The 18,983-nt window shown below is 33.7% G+C and overlaps 1 protein-coding gene across 1 annotated transcript; it reads right to left on the bottom strand.

The window, feature by feature from the left end:
• Window positions 1–3,137: 3,137 nt before the first annotated feature.
• On the bottom strand, window positions 3,138–18,055 carry LOC100374791 (D-3-phosphoglycerate dehydrogenase-like). The gene is made up of 11 exons (XM_085501285.1): window positions 17,857–18,055; window positions 15,984–16,135; window positions 10,853–10,918; window positions 10,243–10,396; window positions 9,899–10,031; window positions 9,602–9,750; window positions 6,496–6,648; window positions 5,805–5,943; window positions 4,471–4,598; window positions 3,785–4,001; window positions 3,138–3,302 (listed from the first exon to the last, which is right to left on the bottom strand). Exons 1-11 carry the CDS (start codon window positions 18,043–18,045, stop codon window positions 3,157–3,159), a joined length of 1,626 nt encoding a protein of 541 aa, XP_085357411.1. The 5' UTR covers window positions 18,046–18,055; the 3' UTR covers window positions 3,138–3,156.
• Window positions 18,056–18,983: the final 928 nt, after the last annotated feature.

An 18,983-nucleotide genomic window follows, 5' to 3' on the forward strand; every position in this document is an offset into this window, starting at 1 on the left:
TTTTGGTAGATAAGAGTTTCTTTTTAAAATGTAATACTTTATACAATTTTCAACTAAGAGGGCTGTATATGAATGTAATCGTGTAGAAATTTGGTGAAATACTGTCTGTAATTGGAACATGTATGCAAATTGATTTTTTACAGGCATTTCATGCATTTCTAATGATAGATATCTGGTATTGGTAATGTCTCTATGGCAACACGAAAACTCCAAAATACATTAAACCTAGAGTAATTTCACAAAAAATTTGTGCAGAAAACAAAAATTGTGTACAATTTTGTTGTTGATTTTACTGGCTGAAAATTCTTGTCTCGGTAAGTGCCTGTTTGGTAAACAGGTGTATGTAATTATTAAATCTCAGATATTGAATATTATGACCGTGGAAGCCAAGCCAATAGAGTAATGGAATGGATAGTAACCCACCCCCCAATTATGATGGTTGAACCCTTAATCACAAGTGAGGAATATATAGAGTAATGCAAGATTAGTTTATCTATACTTGCTAAAATTTAATGATAGATACACAGAAATATTATGAGATTATTCTGCCTGGCTATTTGGAAAGTCTGAAGAAAAAATTTGGGGTACTGTAAAGGGGTTAATTATTCACCGGGTTTTAATTTTGCTTATTTCGCAGACTGGAAAATGTGCTGAAATAAAAACCCAGTTAATATGTAACATTTATCTAAAGTATGAAACGGTGAATTTAGCGAAATTTAAACCCAGTGAAAATTAGTCATTTTACAGTATTGGATCTGTTTTTTGGAATTGTGAACCTTCATTTTATGTATTTCTCACCAATTGAATATTGCGTATCTGAGAAATTTCAAATTGTTTCCATGGAAACAAATTTACTTACCCTCGTTTTTTCTTTATTTGATTTTCCATTTTTGTGTTGAATATTAGAACTATGTTGACCTTTTGAGGGGCAAAGTAAATTCTCATTACCATAAACTGGCCAATTTTTTTTTTCACAAATTTTGATCTTGTAGATAATGAAAAATTGTCTAATTGGTTCAAAGTAGTTCCACCCAAATTGTGGCATTAAAAAGGTATGTAGTATATTACAATGGATAAAATCATAAAAAAAAAGTTGCCACTACTCGGAGTTCAGTCTGCATTTTATTGAAATTATTACTGCTTTCCCGGCCAAAAAGAAAATTATAATTTCTGCCACCAGAGGGCAGTATTATGCATAGTAATTCAACTGACCAAGAGTTTAGGTGTGCTGCCAGAAATATACCAGGGGCTTCAATTTATATTTGGCGTGTGCTTCAAATAGAGCAAATAGGCTAGATTTTAAACTGAAATATTAATTGTGCAAACTAAATGCTTTTCAGATTTGGGATCTAGTAATTTTTGTAATGCATACATCAACCTAAACTTGGTTTGACTATAGGTACAAGTGCTACTATGAAAAAAATCAGTTTTTAATTGAATTTCCCCCCCCCCCCCAAATACTTAGACTACCAAGGTGCTTTTCATGTTTATTTTTTACAGTAGAAAAAGTAGAGGTTTACCGGCTTCAATAATTTAAGCCATGTACCATTGCTGTAAAAGATTTTCCCTTTGTGTTTAAGGTAGAAGCCTACTGTAAAATCTGTAATGGAAGCTGCAGCTTCTATTAAAATGGTACAATGCAACAGAGCGGATGCGACTATTTTGTGGTTCTCAATTGTTCAAAACAAATGAATGCGGCTTCTAATACAGATTTTACGGTACTCAAATGAAAATCCAGAATTTTTTAATAAACTGTACCCCTGCTAAAGATACGAGGACATCACTCCAACCTTTATTTTTCAAAGGAAATTATGGCAGCCGTGATAATGTTATCACAGTAGTTACTGTTAAAAATCTGGATTTAAAAATCATTATGAACAGGCTTTTACCTTCCTTGATTCATTGACAGTATTTATTCAGAAGTTGATTTACCCCAAACATTGAAGGATTGGGTATCAAGCAACATGCATCAGTACTAGGGGTGCATTTTGGTTTCAGCATGATTTGTAGATGGGAGCTTCAATTAAAAGGAAAAAAGAATGTCTTTTTATAATAAACTGAAATTTGTGATGAGTTATTTATTGGGCTATACCTGCAGGTGTATATGCATCATTAACACAATTACATTTATTGGACAGAAATCATGTTTTATTTAAAGGATAACAAAGCACTTTGCATCTAAAAATGAGTGGTAGATATGGACACGACAAGTGATATTTAATTAGTAGTAATTTGCTAAATCATACAAATAAAAATTCTCTGGTGGAATGGAATGAACAATGTTTATAAATAAGATGAAATCTCCACTACCCAGGCAAGTGATTTTGACAAAATATTAATCAAGACGCAAACATTGACACCAGAGTTTCAAATATGAAATCACAAACTAGATATAGAGGGCACCCTCAAAGAAACGTCCGAGAGTGGTTTGGTTTGCATCTACTTTCTCACTTCAAAAAAAAAAAAATATATATCAGTTCAATGCCAAAGTTCAGAAAGCCGGCCCCCCAATTTTGTAGCCAGCATACAAAATTATTACTGTACAGTAATATTGCTTCATACACGAATATGAACATTAGTTTAAAAGTTTGCAACATAAAATACAATATATGGTGACTGAATGTACAAATCGTATATTGAACTTAATCAGACCAGTGATTGGATGCCATGTAATCTGCAGTACCGGTAATATCCTTTGATTTAAATTATAAGCCAATAAGATACAAGGTCAGAGGTATGAAATCCACGAGACATAATTTGAAGCATTCGATCTCAAAATTGTCATGAAATTATTGAAGATGATTTATAACCCAATACTTAATAACCGTGGCAACATTGCTATAAAGTTGATATGGTATTTACTGCTCAGTAATAAATTTTAGAATATTTACAATATTCCCCTCTATAGTTTACGAGAAATATGTTTCACCGATGACATAGCACCTCATGCTCAAGTAAGCTTATTCAAGTTCAGACTGGCAGTTGCTTTGATGATATGCCACTGTTTGATGGGCTTATTAGTTTTCTTCTCTTGAAATACAGACATGTCAATTAAAACTATTCCCTACTCTGCACAGATGGACAGACAGACACTTGAACCCCTAAGGGGAAGAAGAACACCATAATACCCATGGATCTTAAATTGATATTCAATTTTTATAAACTAATTTGTGTGACAAAATCAACATGTCCCTTGACAGCATCCAGATCTTTCAATGGTTCGGCAATATGCATTGCATTCCAGTTTTCTCCACCTTGACTTGAGGAGAATGACATCACTTGAGCCTTCCCACTCAACGCACCTGAAATAAGATCATGATAAAACATTAGAATGGCATATTTATTTTGACAAAAAGTGTTGAATTTTATGACTTTTCCCCTTTTCGTATAGATCGCCTGGTTTGAGTTTTCACACATGTGCAGTCACTGATTTGTAAGAACCAGTCATCCACATTTGAAGAAAGATAGTGACATTGTTCGCTATAACTACATACACAATATACACATCTATGTTGATAAAACAACTTATGGCAGTCAACTCAGCAGATAGTGCTTATCAGGGAACGATATTTGTTATCAAACATTTGCATGCTGTTTGGCTAAAATGTCAACAAATGAACATGTGATAGCCTATAAACAGAGCAAGGTTAAAAGGTCAATTCAAAGTAAAAAACGCCTCGCAGTTTACGTAGGTTAAAGCTTATAGTGCAAATTACATATATATATATATGAAGAATCAAAAAAAAAAAAAAAATAAGATGTGAAAAAAAAACAGAAAACTTACTAGTGACGGGCAACAGTGCATTTGTACTCTTGTAAAACAAGACATTTCCTGCCAGCGGTACTCCTGTGACAAACATGGCTCCATTGATATCGCAAAGCAGCGGACTGGTTCCCTGTACAACCCCGCTCACTTGATACACTTTTCCGTCATTATCAACCGATACAGATACCGCATTCTTGTTTGGAGCGGGCCCTTGCTCAAAATGATTTGATTCGATCTACAATTCAAGAAATAGACAAACTAATAAATGCAGAGTTACAAATACTAGTAATAAACATTGAAAAGATTTATTAATTCTGATTCATAATGCAATAAATTAAATTTAAATTATTTTTCACTGCTTGAATTTTTTTGCAATTTGATGACCTGTGATTGTGAAAATTTGCAAGTCATTGTGACTGCACATATTTAGGATTTCAGTGAAATTTTTACTACTGGGTCGCAAAGTCTGAATATTTATATCACGAAATCAAATTTTTTACCTGATAACACAACTCAAATTTAGGTGCTATCGTACATTTTGCAAATTACAAGGTATTTTGTTTCGAGTAATCTGCTAACTTTGATCCAAATTACAATACTTACAATACAAGTATTTTGATCAAAAATAGTGAAAAAAAGTTTATTTTTCAAAAACTAAACTTCAACGCCATCCAAAAAACATAGTAATTGGTGACAAGTCTTACCTTTACACCAATCTCTTTAGCATAGAATGGAGCATTCACCAGGTTGAGGGAATTAGCGATCTGTACTTTCAACAAACCAACAGACACTGCAGCGCCAAGAAATGAGGCAGCCGACTGGAGATCGGGACCTGTGTGCATCAAAAATCAGTACCAATGCATTTACACATCACTTAAGCTTGCCTGAACTTTGTGGTTCATAAATTACCGACAAATAGTAAATAGAAATACATTGAAACAGCCAGAGAAATCTTTATAAAATCCCAAGACTTAATTTTGCTCAAATTTATGAATTATTTTTTCACACTTCAATTCAAAAACCATTAATAATGACTTTAACCCCTTGTACACTAAAGTTAACTTTTGTCACCATTTGCATAAATACAGATATAATTTTTTCCATATTTTGATCAAAATATTTAATAAGACATGTATCCATTTAGTCAAAATTATAAAAACAAACAAAAACAGCAAAATGTACCAAAATCTGGACGAGGAAAATTTATGGTGCTCAAATTTTTGCTGTTAGATTTAACCTATCAACATAGACATTTTCCTTTTATACAAAACAGCGAGTTATATTGCAATGCTGCCTGTTGGGTTCCTTTTTTTTTTTTTTTTTTTTTTTTAACAGTAATAATGTTGACTATTAATGGCGAAAAGAGACTATATTGCAAATCACATTACATTACACTTTTCACACGAAAACAAACTTTTGTAAAATGTGGTAGCAGTGAACATTATACTGTGGGGTCCTGAAGACAGGGTTTGCCAGTTACATTCTCAAATTTATCAAATTGTTTCAGTATATTCCAGCATTTAGTTTAGCGTCTCACAACTGTTTGGATTTTAGAAGCACAAAATGAACAGAAGACCACATGCAACACTAAATGATTACTATTATGATAACAGCAGACATCAGGTGTACAACAGCACTTCCATCAGAAAGTAATAACAGTGCCTCAACTGATATCCAAACTATAATTACCAAATTGGAAAAGGGTTAGATTTATGAGAGATTAATATATTTTATCAAATGAATAAGATTAGCTGTAGATTTAATTGACAAATTTAGATTAACTCTGAGATCTTGCATAATGTGTGAATGGCACGGATCTAAAATTAAATAATTTGATTCTGGGAGGTATACAAGACGCCATTTCTTCATCAAAACTGACCATCATCAAATATGTATAAGCACACTATTGAGTTTTGAAATACCCAGTAAACACTTCAGCGTTTGTTTTTCCTGTTTGTACGCTCAAATTCACAAATAACGTGGGATCTTGCAGTAAATGCAAAATGGTCTTTTCAATGAAATGTAAAATGAAACGTACCATATGTATTGATTTTGACCGTTGTTTTATTCGTGATCTTGCCGGCCAATGCTGCAGCAACAGCTCCTAATCCTTGCCCCAATGCTACAAGTGGGCGTGTACCAGGTTGCAAGGCATTGCTCAAAGCCATTGCATTCACCTAGTATAACAAAAACATTAATACTTAAAATGGCTTTTTATCAAAAATAAATATTCACTAAACTTAGAGAATTAAAGTTATTGCTATGAAATCAACAAATCCGAGAGGTCCACTAAAGGGGCTTACATATAAAATATTGAAATGATTGGGCAAGCAGTTTTTGAAGAGAAGTTGATAATATCACTTTTTACCAAAAATGACAGAAAAATGAAGGTATTGTCACTAAAATAAACAAATTCGAGAGGTTTTTTTTAAATATAAAAGCAATCCGATTTGCGCTTAGTCAAAAAAGTAAAAAAGTTGACACTGACACCAAACGACCAGTAATAAGACGAGCTTTGCTTGATTATTATTAAATCAACACCACAGCAAATCAGCAAAAAGAAGTTTTTGAGTAATTACATGGAAGCCATTGACACAATCAAAACAAATTAATGGCCACCAGATAGCCATGTTGAATTAGATTTGCAACCTAAAAATGTGGTTTTAATGAAATTTGTGCCCATCAACAGGCCATGATTAAAAATTATTAAATTAATGGTTGTCACTTACGCCGCCTTCTAACCTCTTTCCCTGTACCAAGTCTACAAACTGTTGGCCGATCTCCTCGGCAACTCGTTTCTGTGCTTCTGCCGTACTGGCGCCTAAATGCGGTGTGGCAACAAGATTGGGATGATCCACAAGATCTCTGTTCGTTGGTGGTTCCTAGTACAGCAACATAAAAAGAAATGTATTTAATAAACAATCTAAAACATTACAACCTGCATTTTTTTTTTTAATCCAAGTAGTAATGAGCAAAATATGCATATATGGTTCCGGATTGAGTAAATAAATTGCGTTGTAAAGTTTATGATAATAGCAGAAAAAAAAATTTTTTTTGTATATTATGTACAACCAGAACAAGCATTTTAAAATGAACTGGTATAAAATAATTGGATATTGATCGTTTCTCTTGAGTGAAATTTGACAAGCTGGCAATGAAAATTCTTTATTATGTTAAAGTAGACGTACATTTAAATATCACTCAAATCTCAGTGAAAAGATTTTCTAATTGTGGGTTCTTTCCTCATTGTAAATTCCTTAAATTTTCAACAAATTTTTGTAAATTTGACAAGTCAGTGAAAATTTATATGGTTTACAGTAATTTTATCTTGGGCTTAGACAGTAAGCAGACTGCAATTAAATTTTTTTTTAAAAATATTGGCAGATATAAAAAAAAAAAAAATATTACAGCCATAGTTAAACTCCAGTGTCTGAATCAAACAAGGAAGGAACTAAAAAAAAATATATGATTGATCAAGATTCTTCATTTAACTGGTTAATTTAGAAATTTGTTTGTAGTTTTCTGATTTACAGAAGGCTGTTTAGACAAGAATTAAGTTTACACAGGGTTAAATTTATTTATCTGTACAAACAGTCTCCTTGCTATAACAAGTACACAATTAGTACTCTGTAGATGATGAAATACACACATGAATTAGTCAATTGAGATTGTAAAAAAAAATTGTAATACTGTAAAATACTTTATTTTAGCTGGAATTAATCTTCGCTGAAAAGACATTTTGAGTGTTTTTATGGGGTTTATTTTCACCGATTTTTGACAAGTTGAATGTAAAATATAGGAAAAAAGATATATTCGCTGGATTTTATTTTCACTGAATCATTCCTTCAGCAAAAATGGCGAAAATTGATTTCAAACGAAAATAAACAGTAATATTAGTAATATAAACAGTAGTATTAGTATTATTAATAATTTTTCTGCAATGAAAATGTTCATTTCACAACATCATTGACAAATTTTATTTTTTATAAAAATATCAACTCCCAGACCACATAATACCAATCAGGCTATTTTTGAATAAAATTTGTAATTAAAATTCAATAATGAAAAAGCAGAAAATATTCAATGGAGGAATTTTACAATAATAAAGCATATAGTTGACATGTAGCATATTAGCGACACAAATCACATGACACTATATTTCTATCAATAATAAGAGAGTAGAAACATTAAGACACACACATTTCAAAGCCATTAGTATTATAAAGCATGCAAAATGACTCCTTAATGTATTTTGTAAAGTGATACACTATTAAAACACGAGTTGTACTCTAGTTTACCACAAGATCTCATTCTGAAAATTCTATTTCCCAATTTGCATAATGTAATAAGAAAACCAAACTCATTTGCTTGTAAATTATAAACCACAATCTCATCAGCCGTACGGTTGGCTACGTTAATAATAAATCGAATTGACCATCATTACATTTATACCGTCGTACTCATTGTTGTAAAATAAAGGTTTAATATTCTCTATAACCTTTAATTATAAATAAATTTTAAAAAAATTTAAAAACCACTATTATATTAAATCATTTTTTTGTTGTATACTGTCCCGTTTCCTATCCACTCCCCCCATAAAACATTGTATCATAGCTGTCTGACATTTTAAATTTATCTTTATTGAAATTGGGTAGTTGGTATTTTGAATACATTGATTATTATTTATTTTACCGGGTATTAAATATAGCACATTTGATTATGATTCCACACATTGGTACTAAATTAGTTAATGGAATCGCAGGTGAACAGAAATGTAAATTCAGGAGAACATATTTTTTTTGTTTTTTTGAGAAAGGGCAACATTTTGTTAAAATCAGTTGATAGCACTTTTGTGAAATAAACATCTGAAGAGACGAGTTTACTTTAATTGATAAAGCTTTACCAGCATTGCATTTTCTCATCTCGTTTAATTCCATCTATTTTTGACGAGCAATTCCTGATCCCAGCTTAAATTTATTTAGAATTAGAAGTTTTTATATAATTTATGAAAAAAAATCTTATCTTCTAAAATCTTTGCGAGATTTAACAAAAAACAAAACAAAAACATTTTGCTAGACACCCTCAATTTTTTTTGTAAAACCAATTTTTGTTTAGTCTGGCCTTTGTTAGCGATAATAGGTAAACGAAATCAGGGAGCAATTTACTGCACATTCAAGGTGCTCGTTAATGACATTCATCTATGCTTACTGAAAAAACTAGAAAACATCAGATACAAAACTGTACAAAAACCATAAAAATCAGCATCAATTATGAACAAACAAACAAAATCTGAACAGTTTTTACAGTATTCTAGATTCAGAACATAATCGATAATCTGCTGTTAATTTCTTGAGAAATCAAATCTGTGTAGAGTAAGTTTCACATTGATACAAATTACATTAATTGACAAACTACGTGGGTGTACAACTGAGTGGGCATGCAACTATAGCGTGGCAAATAACTCATTTCTACCCAATTAAACACTTCAAGCTTTTATTTATTTTATGGGGACGCTGAACATTCACTATTTAAACTAATACAGCACTTCAAAATCAAATTTGTTTCATTTTGTAAATGTCAAACGTATCTTTAGTGAAATATGTACTAGCTCAATTAAATCTAACCATATTCCTTCTATTAGCTGGATCACCAAATATCTGCTAAAACAACAATGATGTACCCGATACGCTTTATCGTTGCACCATCTGCATTTGTTTCGAGGTTTCGCACCTTTTCCGTTTGAAATTACCTCCACAATCATGTTATTAATGACCGAAGCACACTGATGAATCAATCCCACAGCAAATATTTTTTTGTAATTGTTTATGTTCCTACCTCTACGAAGACGTCTAGTGCAGCTCCACCACACTGTCCTGACTTTAGAGCTCTGGCAAGTGCATCTTCATCTATGATCCCACCACGTGCAATATTTAGAACATGAACACCTTTCTTGCATTTACCAAACGTTTCATCATTCAGTAAGCCTGAGAAGAAGAAAAAGAAAATTGTTGTAATCTACAAAATAAAAATAATTGTATGAAAATTTTCTATCAAAATTATTCTCGAAAATTTTTATATAATCCCAGAATGCACTTTGGTCACATGCTACCTTTCAACTTATCACCAGCTCACCTTTAGTCTGTGGAATAAGAGGAGTGTGCACTGTAATGTAATCAGCAAGTGGCCACAGTTTATCCAATGTCATCCACTCAGTGTTAAATTCAGCCGATACAGAGGCTGGAATGATGGGATCAAAACCAATAGTCTAAAATGAAATAAACAGCAATCAGGTCCGTTCTTTAAACAAGCTCTCAATAACAATGCCAAAATTTTGATCCCTATATGGGAAATTTTTAAAAAAAAATTCAAGTTCTCAGAGGTGTGTACCCCCTCATAAACATTGAAAAGAATGTTTGCCAGCAGAGGGGGTATTCATATAAAACTCAGTTTCCCCTATTTCGTGTACAAATATTTACCGTCATTCCAAACGACTGCATTCGTAGTGCAACCTCTTTACCGATTCTTCCCAATCCTATAATACCCAATGTCTTGCCGTACAGTTCGGAACCCATGAACGCTTTCCTGTCCCATTTCCCAGACTTCATTGACATGTGTGCCTGGGGAATGTTCCTATAAAGTGACAAGACGAAAATAATTAGGTTGACCGATAGGATGAATGTTGCATCATGGGAGTTACTACAATTCACAATCGTGATTATAATGGGGAATATGCATCATCTGAATTTGATGATTTTTACTGTGTGTGAATGCACATGTCCGTAAATCAAAAATATGTAAAGCTTTTGCAAACTACCAAATAAAGAATAACATTAGTATCGATATCACAATACGAATTCATTTTGATCGGCTTGTATAGCAAAATGTAAGAGAAAAAAAAATCCATCACGTAGTGTATATTCAAATTTTGTGTTGATGAATGTTTAAAATGCATGACACGCATTACATGGGTCGTAGATAGAACGTGATGCGACACACGAGGTACTATATTAATGACCGATCAACAGGTGGAATAATTTTCATAACACCGGACACCATAATATTGAAATGCTAGTATATTTCACCTACCTAGACATAGCACAGATCATGGCACAGGTATGCTCAGCTGCACTCAGTGTGTTACCAGATGGAGTACTGTCAAGATAAAAATGATGTAACATAATCAGTTGCATCTCGGAATTACCTTATTGCTAGTTTAATTTGTAGCCCTATTCACACAAAGTTTCAACCAATTCAGCACAGGAATGCCTGAGAAATGGTTGATAACTTGTTCAAATTTTGCTTTTTTCTTCTTCTATTGATCGACACTCTCAAATGGGTGCATACGCCATGTTCAAAAAATGACGTACAGATAGACACTCTGAACCTAAAAGGCAAGTCCTCATTTTAGATTTTCTTCGTCAGGACTATTTAAAAAAAAAAAAAATCAAACAATGGGATTTATATGAGCTTCTATGGGAGATGTGCTTCTAAATACAGGAGGAACAGCACTACTTTTTTTCAGAAATCATTATTTTTTAAGGAAACAGAAATGCACTCACAAATCTCAATATTGCATTAGCAGTTTTAGATCGGAATTCTACAATACCACTATGCACATCCGAGTGGCTAATACCACCGACCGTAAATGTCACCGAAATAACGGATATATCATTGTGAAAAAAAAGTAATTATTTTTCTTGCTTCCGTCAAATCTGAGAGGAAATCTCATCAAATAATTTACATGCAAATAAACAATTAAACTAGAGGTCATGCATCACTGATGACACTGAATGAATCAATTCAATACGCTATATAGTTTTTCCATTCACTTGAATAGGCAGGGGATAGAAAGCAAAAAATAACACAAGAACTACATTAAGCAACTCAATATTACAGTGGGGTACAATGCATTAGATATACCAAAGTAATTTCTTGCTCTACCCACAACGCAAACAAATCTAGATCTAAATGAATATCACAAGTTTCTCATTTTCAAACATCGATGTTTTGGCCATTTAACGTTTACATAAAATTGATTGCACAAATCTAGTTATATTTTATTCCGACTCTCGTAAGATAGTCCGCAAATGGCATAATTAAACTAATAATAAACTAATAAATCAGCAACTGTAAACTCATCTAAATAAACATTTGTATGTGCATTAATAACAATACAGAAACACAAATTTAGACTGGTAATGTGTAGAATATAATTTTTTTTAGCTCACAATTTTAATTAATTTCAAAGAAAACAAGTCATTGTCAATGACACGTCCCCGTTCCGTTCATATTTGAGTGACATATACATTCAAAGCAGATCATGACCGAATTGCACCTGCATATGTACAACACATTGTGCTAAATCTGAACAAAATCCATCCATGCATGACTGAGATTCGGTTCTGGAATTGTGAAAATGTGCGATTTTGATGCATTTTCGGCCTTAAAATGGCCACTATTCGGCTATCGTTAATCAGATCATGAAAAAAATGCATGTGCATATGTCCCATATAATGTGTGATGTATGAGTGAAGTTTGAACTTAATCGGTCCATGCATGTTCGAGATACAGGTGATCACGGACGCACGGATGGACGAACGCACACAGGGCAAAACATAAGTCCCCGTTTTCGGACTGCGTCCGAACGGGGACTAAAAAGGTTGAGTTGGGTTCACCAAATTCAACTTTAGTCACAATTTGTTTATATTCATGACCTGGAACTAATGAGAAATGACATTCCTTTTGTCAAATAATAATATTAATGGCGGGAAATATGATGAAGTTCAAATGATTAAACAGAACTCAGGGTTCTCCCCAGGGCTTTTTAGCGCCGAGGTCCGCGGCGCTATACCTGTGAATCTCGGCGCTTCACTTGGGACCTCGGCGCTATGTGTTCCCACCTCGGCGCTTGATTTCATATTTGACATGCCAATATCAGATGTGAAAAAGCTTTGTTCGCCACGCCGGTCGGCCCCGACCGTCACTCAAAATTAGTGACCACCACGGAAATGCTTCCGACGAGGACTATTGTCTGATTGTTGGTATAATTACGTACCGACCGACACGCATCCTGCCAGTCGTGGATTATAATTTATAAACAATAGACCTAGTCGCACGATACGTAGCGGCTAGTCAAATTTGTGGAATTAGCAACTCTTTGTTTGTAAGTAAATACTTTCTGCGATAGACACAGTCTTTAGATTGAAAGCTAAAATTATTTCAAAATCAATTCCACCTCGATATAACATGGTCAAATCGGAGTTCACGATCAGTTCACGCTACTCAAGAAAAAAACGTGTTTATTGCGTGATTTGGTAAAATACATTTGAACTGTTATCATTGCGAATCATGTAAAAACTATTCTTTCAAGACCTAATTTACCTTTAAAAAATTATGAGATTCGTGAACATAAATCTGGCTTAACGTTTTGAATGCGTTTCCTTCAACGTTTTACAAAACAATTAAATTGCAACAATAATGTGTTTGTTTTTAGTCTGCAGCATTTGTATTTAGAGAATGTTTCAAACTCTTCTAAATTGTGAAACATAATGTGTTGATTCCATTAAAAAAAATATTTGCCCTGTGACTGAGCTCACTAATATTCATAATTGTAAATAAGTTCTGTTAATCAATGAAGGAAAGATATGTAAATGATATGCAAATTATTATGCAAATTAGCCCCGGCGCTATGCATTTTTTCTGGGGAGAACCCTGGAACTATAAAGTCAATACTACAATGTTGTACTCTTCCTTCTCTATCATTGCTGGCTAACAAAAAGTAAAAATACATTACACATCGTCATGACACTAAGATGGTGATACTATAGATTCTAAATGCCCGTTTCTCTCGCTATTTAAACATTTCTGTCACTAATACCGTCAAATATTTAACTAAATGTGTTTCATCCAAATCTATTCAAAATGCGACAATTTACTAGAAATGATTAATTAACAATCTTGAACAAAAAGGCGAAACTTAACAAATTTAATGATTGGCAATATTGATAATAAGAATGCTGTTATGCGATAACTAACTCTAAATTGTTCAATTGGTCTTATAACTGTTCATTTGTAAATCACAGAATTACAGACTACAGATACATTCCCTTACAGACTGCTATTCTGACAACATGTACACGATGAAAAGATAAGATTAAAAAAATTAATGTTTATTATTTTATCTCCTTGACTGCTCTGCTGACAACTATTCTATTATGAGTGACTACTGCAGCTCTAAGACATCTATTAAAATAAAACTATAGAATATACTTAATCTTTACTTGTATTATGAACTTCTGACTTCTGTATTTTATGATCAGCAGAATTTATGCTTTTATTAACATTTTGTGTTCGCAACTTTGACGTATTGAAATGATATTTTACAAAAAGAATGATTTTTTTTTCTTTATTGCTTTACAGTTGCTTTATCTTCCATTGATAAGAACTGCCTTCAAGATGTCACACAACCTATGACAGCCAATCAGCATCTAGCTTTTTCAAATTGCCTATGCATTCCATTCAGATACTTTCTCAAGACCCCTATGCTAACCAATCAGCATATCCCTTTCTCACATTCATCTGTATCAGCCAATCATCTACTTGCTTTCTTATACCAGCCAATTGGCTTCATTTCTCAATTTAATAACTATGTCAAATGTAAATGTTGATCTTTTGTACCTCAATTAGAGGTCATATTGAGAACAAGTCATTGTCAATGACACGTCCCCGTCCCGTTCATATTTGAGTGACATATACATTCAAAGCAGATCATGACCGAAATGCACCTGCATATGTACAACACAATGTGCTAAATCTGAACAAAATCCATCCATGCATGACTGAGATCCGGTTCTGGAATTGTGAAAATATGTGATTTTGATGCATTTTCGGCCATAAAATGGCCATCATTCCACTATTGTTAAGCAGATCATGAAACAAATGCACATATCTATTTGTGACATGATGTACCATGTGTGTGTGAAGTTTGAACTTGATCAATCCAGACATGTCTTGGATACGGATCCAGAACTGAATTCTTTAACAAAATGGCCGCCAGTCGGCCATTTCGAACTTGATCCGAAAAAAAAAAGACGTGCATCAAGGTCCTATTATGTTTAATGTATGTACCAAATTTGAACAAAATCCATCCATGCATAACTGAGATACGGGTCCGGAATGGTGAAAATGTGCGATTTCAATGCATTTTCGGCCTTAAAGCGGCCCCCATTTGGCTATCGTTAATGAGATCATGAAACAAATGCACATACATATTTGTGACATGATGTACCTTGTGTGTGTGAAGTTTGAACTCAATCAATCCAAGCATGTCTCAGATACGGATCCAGAACTGAATTCTTTAAAACAAAATGGCCGCCAGTCTGCCATTTCGAACCTGATCCAAAAAAAAAAAATGACGTGCATCAAGGTCCTATTATGTTTAATGTATGTACCAAATTTGAACAAAATCTGTCCATGCATAACTGAGATCCGGGTCCGGAATGGTGAAAATGTGCGATTTTGATGCATTTTCGCCCTTAAAGCGGCCGCCATTTGGCTATCGTTAATGAGATCATGAAACAAATGCACATACATATTTGTGACATGATGTACCTTGTGTGTGTGAAGTTTGAACTCAATCAATCCAAGCATGTCTCAGATACGGATCCAGAACTGAATTCTTTAAAACAAAATGGCCGCCAGTCTGCCATTTCGAACCTGATCCAAAAAAAAAAAAATGACGTCCATCAAGGTCCTATTATGTTTAATGTATGTACCAAATTTGAACAAAATCTGTCCATGCATAACTGAGATCCGGGTCCGGAATGGTGAAAATGTGCGATTTTGATGCATTTTCGGCCTTAAAATGGCCACTATTCGGCTATCCTTAATCGGATCATGAAAAAAATGCATGTGCATATGTCCCATATAATGTGTGATGTATGAGTGAAGTTTGCATGTTCGAGATACAGGTGATCACGGACGCACGGATGGACGGACGCACACAGGGCAAAACACAAGTCCTCGCTTTCGGACTGCGTCCGAACGGGGACTAACAAAATGTTATTACTATTATTAGGCTACTCATTTTCTCATCAATAACAGCCAATCTGCTACTAGCCTTCTCATCAATACCGGCCAATCAGCTACTAGCCTTCTCATCAATTCGATCAATCAGCTACTCGCTTTCTCATCAATACCGGCCCAATCAGCTACTTACTTCATTACAATGACACCTTTCTTGGAGGATGCATTGAGGTCAATATTATCGACCCCAGTCCCAGCACGACCGATAATTTTCAGATTGGTTGCAGCCTCTATCACTGCGGCTGTTACCTTGGTTGCAGATCGAACAATCAAGCCATCATACTTCTACAAAAAAAAAAATTATAAATGTAGTTGTTAGTGATAGAAATAAACCTCCGATGGGATAAACATCCAACATTCTGCTTATAAAAATGTGAAACTAATCTCATGCTAACATTCTGTGAAATCATATCAATTAAAAACTGGCTTGAAATGCATCAAATTGAACTTGAATGGCTGAAGTTCACAATTCTATTCATAAATTCTATAATTGTGCATCATTTCCTCCTTTCAATTCACAAATTCACAAACACTATCCTCTTGTCACATTGTTCGTCATTTACATTTGAAAATTTATGATCACAAACCATTGTGAGCACCCAACTAGAACTATTTAATTACAATTTTCAATAAAAATCACCAAGTGAAAATAATTCCGTGAAAATCCTCCAAATTCAGTTAGAACAGAAGACTGACTGGTTCAAAGCAATATAAATAAAACATTAATAGGACACTTTGAATAAGATACACTCGGTTATGCAAATCAGCAAGTTTTGTATCCTTAATGCAATACAACAACACCTTAAGATGCTGATAACTATGACAACCAAATTCATAGGAACGCCGTTTTTTTTATCATTTTTATTTGTTCATCATATTCAAACAAATTGAAAAAGAAACTTGTGATCTGGATATTTTTGTGAATACTGTAATTGTTGTATTTTGAACACTACATGTATTGCTTCATAGTTGAAATTCTATAAAAAATAAATTAATCACACAATACAACTTTTTAATTCTAGGTGAAATTTATGCATTTAGCATAATTGTAAATTTGTTACATTCAATCAGATTAAATGAATATCGTCAATGCATCATTGCAATACCAATAACAGGGTCAAAGGTGAAACAGTCCACTCAGCACAAATGCTAAATGAAACAGACCAGCACTTGAATAAAACGTACGCTCCCCAAACCCCACCCCCCAATTACAGACTACAGTTATAATTTGATGATTTATATAAACAATCCATAATTAAGGGTACACCATTCAAAACATTTGGGGTGGGAAGTAATGGGGAAAACTGACTGCAAAAAAAAAAAAATTCTGTATTCAATTTTGTTTCAGTTAATCATGTTCATTTAAGAATTTGTTAGGAAATAACCACCCCGTGTTGCTAGCTACTAATGAACAACAATTAGTCTAGTAGCAAATGCTGACAGCAAAATATGAAAATATTTATATGAAATATTTTACATAAAATGTTGACACAGTTGAGAATTTAGTAATTCTTGAAAGAAACATAGTTGCGGTCAGTCACTGTCGCAGATATCGTATAAATGTTTATTTTGATTCGAAAGATAACGTTGTAACGTACTTCTTTACGGCATCGAGCAATGACGTGACCTCATCGCGCCATACGGACACCTCGCCACTGAATGAAACGTCAAGCTGAATTTGTCACCGACTGTCCGACCACCATTGCGACGTGCTCATTACATGCTGCCGGGTTATTTTTTAGATGGCCTTTAATTAATAGAGCACATACCGCAGAACTAACGACTCAAAAATACGAAATAAAAATATGTCGATCTATTAGCCGGGGTCTGCGTCTGAAAATATATTCGACATTTCAATCAACCAACTTCTAACCCCAAACAGTGAGACACGTGTGGCAATAGGGCATCGGTAGTTTCCACTACGTTCATGGGTTAAATAGAGGGCAAGTCGTGGCGGTGATTCAACGCCGACTAGTGGACAGCATGTGCGGTTCAAATCTACTAACCGGTATTTCAGCCACAAGCTGTTCCTTCGTCAGTTTTGTATTGGTGTCGACAGCAATCCCGTTCGATTCTAGTATCTTTGCACAGCAAGGATCCAGCGAGTCGCTGATGAGCACTCTCTTGAGTTGGAAAGCCATGTTTGATGCGTTGCGTACCGTACGGAAAATCCCAGTAAATGAACGAATCAACATAAATGGGAAAGTTTTATTCACGACCAAACCACGTGGGTTGATTTGCATAAAAGGTCAGGTCGTCTGAGGTCGTATTGGAAAGAAACATGGGGATTTTCCTGAAGCATGGTCTTCTTTTGAGGTTATACCAGTAAGACATTATGAATGACCTTCATGCAGTCCAAGAAGGGCAAAGACGGATTACAGGCCATATCAGTATTACATGTAAATTATTAATTAGGCCCATTTGGTAAATATATCTCGTGCATCTCTGACAACCATATTAAAGTTTGCTTATATATTTTCATATACTTTTATTAAAATAAGTATACATATAATGATATTTATATAATAACTATATTTAAACAGTATTTGTAAATATGTACAATATCAATTTGTGTTAAATTGTATTGTGTACATAAATTTATAATAAATTTTCAATATTTTTTTAGAAAGATTGAGCATTTAATTATGATTAGTCTATTCAATTTTCAAACGTGTATGTGAACATCTGAAATATTGTATTGCCGAGGTATTGTTACTTAACAGTATGCACTCTTACTTATTGTTGAACTTTTGGTGCAAAGACATTTTGCGACGAAATGAGAACGCTTTTGTAGTGTTCTTGGAGTTGATACCACAAGTGGCGATATCCAAGTGTTACTTTGTTTTTATATAAATAGGCGTTGTATCTATCAACGGTGACCACTCCTAAAAGAATACATGCTAAAACTGGTGCCAATTCATGAGAAATTTAATCAAAAAAATAATTATTCATGTTATTACCACTATCTTTGTTTCATCCTTCGGAAAACAACACCCGGCATGTGGTGTTTCATTTGGAATTATTTAGTTTAAGAAGAAAATTTGTTAAAGAAATTGGACAATGCTTTTCAACAACGAGGGCGTAAATATCACAAATATTTAGTTGATAAACTAGGGAATGTAAAATTCTAAAA

The sequence above is a fragment of the Saccoglossus kowalevskii genome, chromosome 7 (genome assembly GCF_978046115.1).
Source record: "Saccoglossus kowalevskii chromosome 7, keSacKowa6.1, whole genome shotgun sequence".
Lineage (NCBI taxonomy): Eukaryota > Metazoa > Hemichordata > Enteropneusta > Harrimaniidae > Saccoglossus > Saccoglossus kowalevskii.

Coding starts and splice junctions, on each gene's coding strand:
- LOC100374791 (XM_085501285.1), bottom strand. CDS start 18,045: ATGTTGATTCGTTCATTTACTGGGATTTTCCGTACGGTACGCAACGCA. Junction 10,919..15,983: donor AAAGGTGTCATTGTAATGAA/GTAAGTAGCTGA, acceptor TTATCTTGACAG/TACTCCATCTGGTAACACAC. Junction 10,032..10,242: donor TGCAGTCGTTTGGAATGACG/GTAAATATTTGT, acceptor ATTTCATTTTAG/ACTATTGGTTTTGATCCCAT.